Source organism: Podarcis tiliguerta (genome assembly GCF_965153285.1).
Source record: "Podarcis tiliguerta genome assembly, chromosome: 2".
Classification (NCBI taxonomy): Eukaryota; Metazoa; Chordata; class Lepidosauria; order Squamata; family Lacertidae; genus Podarcis; species Podarcis tiliguerta.
Window position 1 is genome coordinate 11,387,116 of NC_139535.1, and position 15,599 is coordinate 11,402,714.

A 15,599-nucleotide genomic window follows, 5' to 3' on the forward strand; every position below is an offset into this window, starting at 1 on the left:
TTCTCACATTCTTTACGTACAGGAACTTAGCTGCAGTAAGGAAATTTCAAACAGGCTTTTTGGGGAGGCTGCCTGATGCTTCCAGGAAGTAGACAGACCATGGTAGTCTGCACTGGCAAAGGGAGGAGGTTGCGAATCCCAGATCCCTAAATTATTCGGAAGGGCTGCAGAAGCTGTTGGCTTGGAGTGGTGAGGAGCTACCAATGTTTTCCCTTCTTTTTTCCCCGTTCGAGACAGATGGGCGCGCCAGAACGGTGGAGATTTCAGGCGAGATTCCCTCCAACGCCATTCCCGGCAGCGACTTCAAGATGAGCGTCCGTTTGACAGGTGCAAGGAACAAGCCAGAGAGGGAATCATGGAATTGTAGAGTTGGAAGCCCTTGCGATGCAGGAATCTTGATGCCAAACCTTCCTTTAGCTTCACTTGTACTCCAGCTGGCAGTTAAAAGATTTCCAGATTGTAGCGGCACACTGGCATGGCAGACTTAAACCGGTTTGGATCAAGCAAGGAGGGAACGCTGTGGGTCTCCAACAGAGAATTCTCAGCACCTTAAACAAACTAAATAATAATAATAATAATAATAATAATAATAATAATAATAATACCACCTATGTTTCTGTTTGTTAAGGGAGACCCCTGTTCCCCTCCCAGAGCATGGCTTAACAATCAGTTCCTCTTCACAGGGAAATTTGGGAGGGGAATAATCTCCTTTAGCAAACTGCACCTCCCATAATCCTTTGCAGGAAGCCATGACAGTTCAAGGTGGTGCCACAGTGCTTTAAATGGGCTGTGTTGCTGTGGCCCGGGCCTTGTGCAAACATTGTTTTAAAAGCACAAAAGTTGGCCGGGGTTGTGGTAGGGGGGAGATGGGAAATAGTTTTGTTGTTTTCCCTCGCTGGCCCGTGCCGTGTTCTGAACCATTGTTTTGCCTTGGGCCACCAGGCTCCATGCCTGCTGACGTCCTTCAGAGTTCCCTGACCCCGGACGGCCTCTCGTCTCTGCTGAGGGTTCCCCAGGGATGCGGGGAGCAAACCATGGTCCTGCTGGCCCCCGGAGTCTATGCCATGCAGTACCTGGACAAGACAGAGCAGTGGCTGCACCTGAAACCAGAGAGCAAGGAAAAAGCACTGGAAAACCTCCGTTCAGGTGATGGGCCATGATGCATGCTGGGAGACACAAAGGGGATGCGCTGAGCTGTATTAACTTACAAATTACTGCACACGCCCCGGTAATTTACACAGCTGCAATTTTCACAAGGAAAAAGCATACTGTAAAATTATATATAAACAGACTGGCCATGTTCATCCTTAGCTAACAGCTCAGTAGCCCAAGGAGGCAGCAGCACTGATTGGCTGGTGCCTGTGACGCCACAACTCCACCTCCCCATTCTGCCTTGCAGTCTATCTCCATGTGCCAATTGGAGCAGGCCAATTTGGGGGGTGGGCAGGGAAGTAGGAGGGCCATTTGGCCTTGGCCTCAAGCTCAGAGAGACTTCCCTAGAGCATGGATCAGCTGAGGATCTCCCACTTAATCAGCATCCATTGGTTCCTTTTAAGGATCTGCCATCACTCACGCATGGCCCCTGAAGGCTCCTGGCCTGTTTCTTCCTTAACCCCTATGCCGCCAAAACTAAAACTAAAATGAGGAAATCCTTATGGACGTTTTGCAGAGAGGAAGCAAAGCAGCCATGATAGATGTGGGATTTTCTTGCCTTTTGCACTGCAGGCTATGAGCGGATCCTCACTTTCCGGAAGTCGGATGGATCCTATGGAGCTTGGATCACCCACCCCAGCAGTGTCTGGTGAGACTCAGCACTACGAAGGAGGTGGGAGGAGAGGTTCTGGGTGCGAGTATTGGGATGGTGCCATACTAGACCTGCTTAATCAATCTTTATCCCAATCCCCTTGCACTGCGTGGTTAGGCCATGTCTGGTCTTCATTTGGCCTTGGCTCTCAGTGAGCGTTTGTCTTGCATTCTGCTTGCTTTGCAAGGTGTTTTACGTGTCTTCCCATTATTCATCCCCCTCATTCCCTTATTTCAAGGCCTTTCCATGTCACTTTTCAAATCACAAAGAAGTCCAGTTCTTTTATTAAAAAGTGGATTTGCTGCATTAGGCCTGCCCTGTTGCTCAGATAATAATAATAATAATAATAATAATAATAATAATAATAATAATAATTAATAATAATATATTTATACCCCGCCCATCTGGCTGGGTTTCCCCAGCCACTCTGGGCGGCTTCCAACAAAATATTAAAATACAATATTCTGTTAAACATTAAAAGCTTCCCTAAACAGGGCTGCCTTCGGATGTTTTCTAAATGTCAGATAGTTGTTTATCTCCTTGACATCTGATGGGAGGGCGTTCCACAGGGCAGGTGCCACTACCGAGAAGGCCCTGTGCCTGGTTCCCTGTAACTTGGCTTCTCGCAGTGAGGGAACCGCCAGAAGGCTCTCGGTGCTGGACCTCAGTGTCCGGGTAGAGCGATGGGGGTGGAGACGCTCCTTCAGGTATACAGGACAGAGGCCGTTTAGGGCTTTAAAGGTCAGCACCAACACTTTGAATTGTGTTTGGAAATGTACTGGGAGCCAATATAGATCTTTCAAGACCGGTGTTATGTGGTTAGATAGTTGTTTATCTCTTTGACAACTGATGGGAGGGCGTTCCACAGGGCAGAAGGCCCTTGGCACTGGACCTCAGCGTCCGGGTAGAACGATGGGGGGGAGACGCTCCTTCAGGTATACTGGAAAGGAAGTGGTTTGGCAGCCCCCAAGCACTTGCAGGCACAAACCATATTGTCCTACATGTGGGTAAAATGATTCATTGTTAACGTTAGGATTTTGATTAATTGGGATATGGATGAAAGTGCAGAACTATGCCAGGCAGGGAATTCAGGTAAATCCTGGGCTGGCTTATGCAAACCAATCTGGCTGCCTGTGGGGAGAAGAGCAATTACAAAAAGGCGATGAAGGGCCTTTGAGGTGAGGAATCCTTTAGCATCCTGTTACCAAGGTGACGGAGTGTGTGTTTGAGGGGACAGGAAAAAGGAGGTTTGAAGCAAGGGTTTCTGGGAGTAAGCAGGGCTGAGATCCATCTTGGTGAGAAGAGGCAAGGTTGCCTGCAATGCTTTTTGGGCCATGCCATAAAATCTGGACTCCCTCTGTGCAGACTGAAGGTGTAAATGGGCAAATGAGCCCTATTTCTCAAAGCACTACAGTCTCCACTGTCTTTTATTCTCCAAAGGGACACAAACCCTGTGTGTGTGCCTGGGATGCCATGGGCTCTTGCCACCGCTAGCATAGCTGTCAACGTTTCCCTTTTTTAAAGGGAAGTTCCCTTATTCTGAATAGGATTCCTCGCAAGAAAAGGGAAAAGTTGACAGCTATGACTGCTCGGCAGAGAGAGGGGCAGGCACCTGACTTTCGTAACAGCATTAGTTGCTTTTGACTGATCTAGCAGCATCAAAAGGAATGTTGTGGCCTCTGAGTTTTAAGGTATGCGCTTGAAAACCTCCAACATAATTCTGACCGCTTGGAGGCACCCCAAGTCAGCAGAGCAGTCCCTGCAGCCATGTTCAGTGCCTCCTTTTTAAATACGAGCTCCCATTAAGGGCCCCGGATGCGCATGCGAGTGTTCAGATGTGCATGTGCATGCCATCTCCACACCTGTGTCTGATTATTCGCCTGTCCTCCCACTCTGCTTCCCTCTAGGTTGACGGCTTTCGTGACAAAGGTTTTGACTCTGAGCCGCGAGTACCAAGAGGTGGATGAGGCCAAGATCCGTGAGACGGTGCAGTGGCTGCTGAATAAGCAAAAAGAGGATGGTTCCTTCGAAGACCCACATCCTGTCTATCATCGAGAGATGCAGGTGAGCTCCTGAGCAACCATTAAAAAATCGAACCTAATGAAAACTCACCGGCGTTTTCATGCAAATTTCTCCTAATTAACACATTGGTTTATGTACACGTTTTCGCAAACACTTTCCCCATAATATAATGCATTTCACCAATATCTTCATTTTTACGCCCACTATTATTGTAAACTTTGTTTGGAGAACTGCATCACAAAATTCGGGTGAGTGCAAATTTCAAAGGATGGCTGAGTTTTGGTTTCTATTGTGGCTCGGAAAGGGTGAATCGATTCTCCGTCAGCCGTGCGTTCCCTTGTCTTTCCTCCCCAGGGTGGCGTTGGCGGCCTTCATGGAGGCGTCTCGCTCACCGCGTACATCACCATTGCGCTTCAGGAGGCCTTGGCTGTGTACAAAGAGGAGGAGTCGGATCCAGAGCAGGAAAGAGCGAAGCAGGAACAGCTGAGCCGACTGGTAAGAAGCAAGGGAAGCCTGCGGCGGTGGGGCAAGCAGAAAATATGTGCAGTGAGGTTACAGGGAACCAGGCAGAGGGCCTTCTCGGTGGTAGCTCCCACCCTGGGGAATGCCCTCCCATCAGATAATAATAATAATAATAATTTTTATTTATACCCCGCCCTCCCCAGCCAAGGCCGGGCTCAGAGCGGCTTACAAGCAATAATAAAAACAAGATGAATGATTACAACTTAAAACAAAAGTAAAGTACAACATTAAAATAATGGAACATTAAAATATTAAAATGTAGCCTCATCGGAGGAGGAGAAGGAAAAGAAAAAAGAAAGAGAGGGAGGGAATCAAATTGGCTCCAAGCCAAAGGCCAGGCGGAACAACTCAGTCTTACAGGCCCTGCGGAAAGAAATCAGATCCTGCAGGGCCCTGGTCTCATGAGGCAGAGCATTCCACCAGGCCGGAGATGTCAAAGAGATAAACAACTATGTGACTTCTTCTTCTTCTTCTTCTTCTTCTTCTTCTTCTTCTTTTAAGAAACCACTGGAGAGCCAGGTAATATGCTGGACATGGAAATCCAGCGGGCCCAGAATCTCCATTTCCAACTTTTTTATTAAAAAAAAAACACAATCAAGTTTCTATCGCTCATGGCACCTGACTCCTGGCTGATCCTGCCTCTTCCTGCCCAGGCAGCAAGGCTCCCCACCTCCTTCCTTCCCTCCTCCCTTGACATCACCGTACTGTTGCATGTCCCACCTTGCTGTGTTCTTATGGGAAATTGTAAGCTACAAACACTCAAATACGGATCAATCAATATTTGCTTTTCCTTCTCTTCCAGAGAGACGGCCTGGCTCGGGCGACTGCCTTCCTTTCCCGCAAGCTGGAGGATCAGTCCCTGGGCCCATACCCTGTCGCCATCACCAGCTACGCCCTGTCGATCGCTTCCGACGACAAGTCAGCCATCGCGAGTGCCGGCGTCCGCCTGAAGAGTCTCGCTACAGAGGACAAAAGTAATCGCCCTCAATCCCAATATAACTCTGGCCACACCCACACCCCATACATCGCATCTGCATGGCCCCTACTTTCTGTCCTCTCGTGTTTCTTCCAGACAACACCATGATGTTCTGGGCAGTGGAGGAGAAGGACCGGCGGCAGAATGAGAAGAAAGCTGACCGGGTGCCCCCTGCTTCAGCCATCTCGGTGGAGGCCACCGCATACGGGCTCCTCTACCTGTTGCAGAAAAACGACATTGCGTCAGCAGGCAAGGTGGCTCGGTGGCTGACGGAGCAGAGGAACTATGGGGGAGGCTTCAAATCGACCCAGGTAGGGTCTCCTGCAGGGCATGTTTACAAAACGGAGGGACTTTTTTTAATTAAAGATTTTCTTGATTTACAAAAGTGTGTGCAATGTCTCTTATCTCCTATTCCCACCCCCCACCCCATGTAACATTTTTACAAATCAGTTTCATTTGTTGAGACATTAGGAAGAAAGGGGTGAAAGAGGAGGAGAGGAGGGAAGATAGGTGGGGTTGGGTGGCGATGTTTCTATTTTACTTACTATATGTAGGGTTTAGTGTTAGCGTTGCTTGTGCAGGTTCTCTGCTGTTCACTTGTGTTCCTTTGGTGGTGAGAGAGGTTGGGGTTGGCCTAGGGTGTGGTTGTTCATTTGTGGTTGGCTATGGTGGTTTTTGTTTTCATGTGTGAGTGGAGTGGGTGGGTGTTTTGGATCAGGGTAGCCATATTGAGAGCCAGTGTGGTGTAGTGGTTAAGAGCGGTAGTTTCGTAATCTGGGGAACCGGGTTCGCGTCTCCGCTCCTCCACATGCAGCTGCTGGGTGACCCTGGGCCAGTCACACTTCTTTGAAGTCTCTCAGCCCCACTCACCTCACAGAGTGTTTGTTGTGGGGGAGGAAGGGAAAGGAGAATGTTAGCCGCTTTGAGACTCCTTAAAGGGAGTGAAAGGCGGGATATCAAATCCAAACTCTTCTATTGATTTGTATGCTATTGGTGGATTTTTGTCGTTGTCTTGTTGGGCTGTGTATGTGATAAAGGGGAGCCATACCGGGGTGAAGGCGTCTTCTTCTATTTGTCCTCATGTCAGTTTCAGTTTACAGTGGTACCTCGCAAGACGAATGCCTCGCAAGACGAAAAACTCGCAAGACGAAAGAGTTTTCCGTTTTCTGAGTTGCTTCGCAAGACGGATTTCCCTATGGGCTTGCTTCACAAGACGAAACGTCTTGCGCCTTTTTTTTTTTAACTGCCAATGCATTCCTATGGGAAACCATCAATACACATTGGTGCTTCGCAAGACGAAAAAACTCGTAGAACAAAAAAGCTCGCAGAACGAATTAATTTCGTCTTACGAGGCACCACTGTATTGGTTAATTTTTCTAGTAGGGCTGTTTACCACTGGTCCATGATTACTAAACGGAGGGACTATGGATGGCCACCAGCTCAGGTGGCTTTCAAGGGTGCTTTGACAAATGCATGGAGGGTAGTCTTTGTGGCTGCTGGCCCTCATTTCTCAAGTTCCCGGGGACTAGCCCAGTGCAGACTGTGTTTCCCCCCTCAAACTCTCATAAACTGGCCCACTTCTCTCTCCTTTCAGGACACGGTGGTGGCGCTAGAAGCTCTGTCCCGCTATTGGATCAGCTCCTTCGAGGAGGAGGACAACGAGCTGAAAGTGACCCTCACGATCCCTGGGAAAAGCTTGCCGAGGTCCTTTACCTTTGGGCGGTCGAATGATCCGATCCAGGAAGAACTTCAGGTGAGGGTTCGGGGTAGGGATTCCTGCCAAACTAGGATTCCGGACACTCGCCTGATTCGATTTGGGCAGATCAGCCCGACCTGGGGTGGATCATGGGATCACTTCAGAATCCATAGGCACACAGTCCCCTTCATGAGGCAAACCCTGGGGGCTGATGTCACAGTGTGGGTATTACAGTGTTATTTGGTCTGGCCGTTCACTTTCCCTCCTTGTTTTTTTCCCCACCTTCAGTTTTCCATGGGAAGTAACATCCATCTGAAAGTGGAAGGGAAGGGGAAAGGGACTCTAACTGTGAGTAGCTTCATAATTTGTCTGCTTTGCTTTTAATTAATACCAACTGATTCTCTCTCATTTGTATAAGCTTTATATTCAGGAAGGGCTGCACTGTGCTCTACGTGGGGCTACCTTTGAAGGTGACCTGGAAACTACAACTAATTTAGAATGCGGCAGCTAGACTGGTGACTGGGGGCGGCCGCCAAGACCACATAATACCAGTCTTGAAAGACCCACATTGGCTCCCAGTACGTTTCCAAGCACACTTCAAAGTGTTGGTGCTGACCTTTAAAGCCCTAAACAGCCTCAGTCCAGTATACCTGAAGGAGTGTCTCCACCCCCATCGTTCAGCTCAGGCACTGAGGTCCAGTGCCGAGGGCCTTCTGGCAGTTCCCTCCCTGCGAGAAGCCAAGTTACAGGGAACCAGGCAGAGGGCCTTCTCAGTAGTGGCACCCTCCCTGTGGAACACCCTCCTACTAGATGTCAAGGAAATAAACAACTATCTGACTTCCAGAAGACATCTGAAGGCAGCTCTGTTTAGGGAAGTTTTTAATGTTTGATTCTATTTTTAATATTCTGTTGGGAGCTGCCCAGAGTGGTTGGGAAAACCCAACCAGATAGGCGGGGTATAAATAAATTATTATTATTATTATTATTATTATTACTACTACTACTACTACTACTACTACTACTACTACAGCCCCACACCCTGCCTCCCTTTCTACCTGAAGCCTGCCAGCTTCCTCCTCCTTAAGCTGCGACTCCTGGGCTCTGAACAAACCTTTACTCCAGTGTTGCTACTGCGAGTCAACAGTTCGAGAGCAAGGAGAAGCACTCCTCTTCTGTCTCTGCTCCCTTCCAGGTCCTGAAGCAATACCACGTCTTGGCTGTGCAAAATACTTCGTGCCAGACTCTCGGGCTGCAGGTGGACGTGAGTGGTTCCTTTCAGCGCGCACGTAAGTCTGGGCTTCAGATTCCAGTTCTGGAATTCTGCGGTCAGGGAGACCGCCGCTCTCCACATTAACCACCGCGGGCTCCACTATTGCCCTCTGAGGCCCTTCTCTGTGAGCCAGCTCCACGAGAGGTTCAGAGGGCCGCAATGCAAGAGCAGGCCTTATCAGTGGTGGCTCCTCAGTTGGGGGACGCTATCCCCAGGGAGGCTCGCCTGGGACCTTCGTTACTTGTCTTTAGGCTCCAGGCAGAAATTTCTTTCCTCTGGGCCTTTGGCGTTGAATTATCCACAGCCTTCTTGAGTGGGTGGAGAAATGCTTTATATATACATCTGTCATGAATCTTCCAGCATTCATCACTATGTGAGCCAGTGTGGTGTAGTGGTTAAGAGCGGTAGTCTCGTAATCTGGTGAACCGGGTTCGCTTCCCCGCTCCTCTACATGCAGCTGCTGGGTGACCTTGGGCCAGTCACACTTCTCTGAAGTCTCTCAGCCCCACTCACCTCACAGAGTGTTTGTTGTGGGGGAGGAAGGGAAAGGAGAATGTTAGCCGCTTTGAGACTCCCTAGGGTAGTGATAAAGCGGGATATCAAATCCAAACTCCTCCTCTTCTTCTTCTTCTTCTTCTTCTTCTACTACTACTACTACTACTACGAGTTCAAGTGTTATGAGAGAAATGGGGGGGGGGGGGGACTTTTCTTCAGCCACTGCATAATTTTATAAATTTCTATTATGTCAACTCGCCTCTAAACTCAAACTCAGACGCCACAACTGTTGCCAGTAGGGAATTTGCTCCTTCCTCTTAACCATCTTGACCATTTTCAACAGCCGACATGTTAGACTACTACTATGAATATGAAGATTACGGTCCAGAGGATTCTGAGCCGGAAGCAGACCCCGCCGACCAGCCGTTGTCACCGATCGAAGTCTTTGATGCCCGCCGACGCCGCAGGAGGGAAGCCAAAGACCCTGGGCAGGCACAGAAGGAGGTCACCTACAATGTGTGCTTCTGGTAAGGTTTGATGAATGGACATTTCTTGAACGGGCATAATATTCTGGTTCTAACCAGAACTGGGCCATTTTGAGGAGGAAAGAACTCCCTTCCTCTCTTTGGGCACTGCCTTTTAGGGGATGGTAAGTACAGTGGTACCTCGGGTTAAGTACTTAATTTGTTCCGGAGGTCCGTTCTTAACCTGAAACTGTTCTTAACCTGAAGCACCACTTTAGCTAATGGGGCCTCCTGCTGCCGCTGCGCCGCCGGAGCCCAATTTCTGTTCTTATCCTGAAGCAAAGTTCTTAACCTGAAGCACTATTTCTGGGTTAGCAGAGTGCGTAACCTGAAGTGTATGTAACCCGAGGTACCACTGTATTTGCCTGGGTCCAGTAGTGGCATGCTAGCCCAACACTCTATAGCTCAACACTCTAACCATTGCGCAATATTGCCGCTACCTGAAAAACAGAATATCCTTTCCCTAGCCTTTCTGTTTTCAATTCTTTCCTCCGTACAGGAGACAGCCAGGGGCTCATGTCTCTGGCATGGTTATCGTGGACATCACCCTGCTGAGCGGCTTCCATCCGGACGAGAACTACCTTGAGGAGGTGAGCAGAGGCTGTGCGGCCATTTTGGCATATGACAAGGCTCAGGGTCTAGGCCTGCCAAGACCCCACCAAGCCCCATCGAGTTCCCTTCCCCATGGGGCCTTTAGATATGCCTCAGTGCAATTGGAGCCTGGTCCATTAGCACACCAGCCCTCCAACAAACGGCTGGGCCTGGCCTAGTATTATGGGCCACCAGTCAGTCTGCTGTAATAATAATAATTCCCAGCCCATCTGACTGAGTTGCCTTATCTGCTAGAGCCTCATCAGGACAAAGGACTGTGGCGATGCCATTCAGCTATGAGAGCCTTATCCTGCTTAGTAGCCTCAATGGCTATTATTATTATTATTATTTCAATTTTTAAAAATTAATTTTCCCAAAAAAATTAACACAAACAAACAAACATAAATCCTAGCCGTAATTAAACCAATCTTAATAACATTGTTAAGTGACTTCCTCAAATCCCCTTGGTGGAATTTCATTGTATATCATTTTAACAGTTTTCCAAAATTATTATTATTATTATTATTATTATTATTGCCACAATGGCCATATTCTCTGCTGTTGGGGGCATCACCAGATGTCAAAGAGAAAAACAACTACCAGACTTTTAGAAGACATCTGAAGGCAGCCCTGTTTAGGGAAGCTTTTAAGGTTTAATAGATTATTGTATGTTAATATTCTGTTGGAAGCTGTCCAGAGTGGCTGGGGAAACCCCGCCAGATGGGTGGGCAATAAATAAATTATTATTATTATTATTTTATTTTATTTTATTTTAATTTTTAATTAATTAATTAATTAATTAATTAATGCATGCCCCTTAGAGCTCATGCAGACTTTCCTGCGACTTTCCCCCAGGGAAATTTGATCTTTAGCGCTGAAGCAGAGCAAACATTGGCACTGGGTCCAATTCAGTGCTAAAGAGTGACTTTTCCTGAGGTGAAAGCGGCAGAGCACATGAGAAGCTGCTCAGACCTGTGTCTAAGAAGCGCAGGACGAGAGGGAACCTTTTTGGACGAGCCTTCAATTCCAGTGGGCGGGAATTGCAGGTGGGGAGAGAGTAGGGCTTCTGTCCTCAGGCCCTCCTTTCGGGGTTTCCATGGCGGTGTCCGGTTGGCCGCTGCAAGAACAGAACTCTGCACCAGAGCCAGCTCTTCTTACGCCTCTCCTGTTTGCCGGTTCACCTCCTTGTTTCTTTCCTTTATCTCCCAGCTGCGAACTCTCCCCGATCAATACATCAGCCATTGGGAGATCCAAGGACGGCGGCTGCTGCTCTACTTTGACTCGGTGAGAGAGATGCGTGCAGGATTATGCCACGAGAACGGAGGCAGTGGGGGGCAGGGAGGAAGGGCAGCTGCACAGAGGAGTTCAGATAAACTCCCCCCCCCCCATTGTAATGTGCAAGAGGCCAGGATGGCACCCACCCAACCTGCCTTTGGACTATATGGCACTAAACCTTTTTGCTTCTCTGCAACATTCTGGGGGCCGCATGCCCGAGGTGGGCGGGGCCAAGGGGTGAAAGTGGGTGGAGCAACAAAGGTCAATTCTGTCCTTGTACCAGTGGCGTAGCGTGGGTTGTCAGCACCCGGGGCAAGGCAAGTAATTTGCGCCCCCTAACCCGTGGATTTGCGCCCCCTAACCCTAACCCCCAGATGTTGCGCCCGGTGTGGCCGGCCCCCCCCTGCACCCCCCACGCTACGCCACTGCCTTGTACACTAGGCTAGTTTCTACGCACTCTGACACCTGCCTCTCTATCCTCCACCCAAAGAAGCAAGAGTTCGAGGCCACCTTCCAGCCAAGCAGCTGGAGTCGCCTCCCTTTTGAAGTGACTGGCCTAGTGAGCTTAATGGCTGAGTGGGGATTCGAACTCGGATCTCCCTGCTTACAGCACAAAACCAGCTCTGAAATAGAATAATAGAATCATAGAGTTGGAAGAGACCACAAGGGCCATCGAGTCCAACCCCCTGCCAAGCAGGAAAGACCATCAGAGCACTCCTGACATATGGTTGCCAAGCCTCTGCTTAAAGACCTCCAAAGAAGGAGACTCCACCACACTCCTTGGCAGCAAATTCCGAACAGCTCTTACTGAAATGATATGAAGGAGGCCCTGGATTTGGTCCCTCACATCTCTACTTATCAGGGCTTTTGCCTTTGGAGGACTGCTTCCACTTCGCATAGACGGCACTTGGCAATCACACCTGTGCCCTTCTGATGTTTTGGGCTCAGTGGAGGCCTTGCCAGCCTCGATCTGCCTCCAGCCTGCCACGTTACTTACATCCCATCCAGCGGGTGGCGCTGGCTGTCAGCCTCCTCCTTCCTTGGTCTCAGCATTGCCATTATAGAACTCAGCAGAGAGGAGGAGAGAACGCATTGCCTGTGCCTGCCATTGGCTCTGGCGCCACCTACTGGCGGCCTCCCTGCCTCCTGCCCTATCACTTTTTATACTGTACAGTGGTGCCTCGCAAGACGAAAAGAATCCGTTCCGCGAGTCTCTTCGTCTTGCGGTTTTTTTCGTCTTGCAAAGCAAGCCCATTAGTGGATTAGCGCTATTAGCGGCTTAGCGGATCAGCTGATAAGCGGCTTAGCGGATCAGCTGTTAAGCGGCTTAGTGGATCAGCTGTTAAGCGCCTTAGCGGCTTGGGGAAAAGGAGGGGGGGAGGAAAAAAACCCCGCAGGAACTCGCAATACATTTTCGTCTTATGAAGCAAGCCCATAGGAAATTCGTTTTGTGAAGCACCTCCAAAACGGAAAACCCTTTCGTCTAGCGGGTTTTCCGTCTTGCGAGGCATTCGTCTTGCGGGGCACCACTGTATTTTATGTTGTTTTTTGCTGTATCACAGTTAAGTGTTTTAAATTTGTTGTTAGCCACCCTGAGCCCGGTTTTCTGAACCGGGAAGGGCGGGGTATAAATAAAAAATTATTATTATTATTATTTATTATTATCAGTACCAGTGACCCCTGTGCTACCTCGGGGCTGATAGTTATCCAAACCATTCGGAGAGCATCAGGTTGGGGGAAGCTGGGGGAGATTGCCCAGCAGCCTGATCCAATATAAGGAAGCATCATATGTTTCCTTTACATTATTGTTGTGCTCGCCCTCTGGGCTTTGTGTTGGATTTTTGCCTCTGATCTTTTTCAGTTGCTTTTTGCAGTGGTTTAGTTGGTCGGCTGGGACGCGGGTGGCGCTGTGGGTTAAAGCCTAAGTGCCTAGGGCTTGCCGATCGAAAGGTCGGCGGTTCGAATCCCCGCGGCGGGGTGCGCTCCCGCTGTTCGGTCCCAGCGCCTGCCAACCTAGCAGTTTGAAAGCACCCCCGGGTGCAAGTAGATAAATAGGGACCGCTTACTAGCGGGAAGGTAAACAGCGTTTCCGTGTGCGGCTCTGGCTCACCAGAGCAGCGATGTCACGCTGGCCACGTGACCCGGAAGTGTCTTCGGACAGTGCTGGCCCCCGGCCTCTTTGAGTGAGATGGGCGCACAACCCTAGAGTCTGTCAAGACTGGCCCGTACGGGCAGGGGTACCTTTACCTTTTAGTTGGTCGGCTAGGGACGCGGGTGGCGCTGTGGGTAAAAGCCTCAGCGCCTAGGGCTTGCCGATCGAAAGGTCGGTGGTTCGAATCCCCGCGGCGGGGTGCGCTCCCGTTGTTCGGTCCCAGCGCCTGCCAACCTAGCAGTTCGAAAGCACCCTTAAGTGCAAGTAGATAAATAGGGACCGCTTACTAGCGGGAAGGTAAACGGCGTTCCGTGTGCAGCTCTGGCTCGCCAGAAGCAGCTTAGTCATGCTGGCCACGTGACCCGGAAGTGTCTCCGGACAGTGCTGGCCCCCGGCCTCTTGAGTGAGATGGGCGCACAACCCTAGAGTCTGTCAAGACTGGCCCGTACGGGCAGGGGTACCTTTACCTTTACCTAGTTGGTCGGCTGCTTTGTTTACTTATTTCAGAGGTAGAAGTGGTGCTCAGCTCCCACTGGCCACTGTGAGAATAGGATGCTAGACAAGATGGGCCATTAGATCAATACAGCAAACAGGGTTTTTTCTTACGTTCTTAAATATACCCATCTATAGGTGCCAGCATCCGGACGCGAATGCGTATCATTTACAGCAAAGCAGCTGGTGCCTGTGGGGAAAATCCAGCCAGCCAGTGCCACCATCTATGATTTTTATGAACCAGGTAAGTGATTGACAGGTCACAGGGCCGGGGGGGGGGGGAAGCAGACTGCATCTTTCTGGTGGGGCAAAGGTTTCGTAGCTGCGGCCTTAGGGAGAAGGAGAACTTTGCCTTCGCTGGCTGTAGCAGGCAATTAAGGGATAATTTTTGCTTATTAAATCGTAACCTGACATGACAACATTCTCCTCAGTTTGAGATTGTAATTGAATTACCACATGCAAAACTACCCAGGTTAATTTTAACAGGAGTTGCTTGCAGCTTAAAACCTAGGCAGAGAGAGAGGTTCTATCTCTGAATTAGGCCAGAGTGTTTTCCATGCATTAAATGTTCTGGAGAAGTTTGATATTTTCTATCCAGGGGATTAACTGAGGTTGGCTCTGGGCAGGAGTCAAATGAGTTTTTGAATTCATGGAACAAGATTCTCGCCTCCCTTTGTGTGCTGCCACAACCCCTAAATCTGCTTTGGGGCATTGGGAGAATTTCCAGTGCAGGTTTGTGGGGTAACTCAGTGAGAAGATAGGGAAGGAAAGCGCTATGGGGGGGGGGGGAGAGATTATTGGGTTGCTTTTGGTTCTATTTTGTATTTTTTGTTTTTGTGATTTTATGTTGTAACCACCCGGAGATCTGCAGGCATAGGACGGTATACAATTTAATTAATTAATTAATTAATTAATAATAACCTCATTCACTTTCTGAAAAAAGTTGACTATGCTGAGGTTTTGGTGATAAGCAAATGTATTTTCTTTTATTTATAAAAATATTTCTAGGGGAGGAATCTTCAGTCTCTGTAGCAAACAGCAGGCACAACAACATTTTGTATGGAATGCAGAGCCAGTTCTTCTCTTTAAAAAAAAAAAAATTATTAACAAACCAATCAAATCACATTAATTCCAAATTATACCAATACATAATAAACTCCAAATATTTCCAAATAAAAATAATAATAATAATAAAAAAATTTTCTATACCACTACAGTGGTACCTCGGGTTACAGACACTTCAGGTTACAGACGCTTCAGGTTACAGACTCCGCTAACCCGGAAATAGTACCTCGGGTTAAGAGCTTTGCTTCAGGATGAGAACAGAAATCGCGCGGCAGCGGGAGGCCCCATTAGCTAAAGTGGTACCTCAGGTTAAGAACACTTTCAGGTTAAGAACAGACCTCCGGAATGAATTAAGTTCTTAACCCGAGGTACCACTGTATTCGCAAAAAAACCACCACCCATCAGAGTAGTTTGCAACAATTGTACATAACTCCATAAAATAAAACAAAACATTAAATAGTTAAAATAAGAAAGCAGCTGACTATTTCGGAAATATGCGTTCTTGATTGCCTGTATGGGTCTGGTGGTGGAATAGAAGACTTGTCCACAGGCGTTTAAAACTTGAAACAGAAGGCAGCGGCTGGATCTCTGTTGGCAGATCCACAATCCTGGGCTGATGATGCTAAAAGGCTTGGTTTCTTGTTGTGGTCAAATGAACCTAACCAACTTGGGGAATAACAATGGCAAATCACAGAGATCAGGGTGGGATATAATG

At 48.7% G+C, this 15,599-nt stretch overlaps 1 protein-coding gene across 1 annotated transcript in view; it reads left to right on the top strand.

The window, feature by feature from the left end:
• LOC310670993 (complement C4-A-like) overlaps positions 1–15,599 on the top strand; it is a 68,111-nt gene that overhangs the window by 41,581 nt on the left and 10,931 nt on the right. The window contains exons 23-36 of the mRNA XM_083426891.1: positions 238–327; positions 943–1,146; positions 1,726–1,801; positions 3,712–3,868; positions 4,181–4,321; positions 5,151–5,322; positions 5,421–5,635; positions 6,919–7,077; positions 7,309–7,368; positions 8,213–8,306; positions 9,129–9,312; positions 9,809–9,899; positions 11,110–11,184; positions 13,958–14,063. Of these exons, the coding sequence (XP_083283017.1) occupies positions 238–327; positions 943–1,146; positions 1,726–1,801; positions 3,712–3,868; positions 4,181–4,321; positions 5,151–5,322; positions 5,421–5,635; positions 6,919–7,077; positions 7,309–7,368; positions 8,213–8,306; positions 9,129–9,312; positions 9,809–9,899; positions 11,110–11,184; positions 13,958–14,063 (1,824 nt within the window). The remainder of the gene's footprint in view (positions 1–237; positions 328–942; positions 1,147–1,725; positions 1,802–3,711; positions 3,869–4,180; positions 4,322–5,150; positions 5,323–5,420; positions 5,636–6,918; positions 7,078–7,308; positions 7,369–8,212; positions 8,307–9,128; positions 9,313–9,808; positions 9,900–11,109; positions 11,185–13,957; positions 14,064–15,599) is intronic.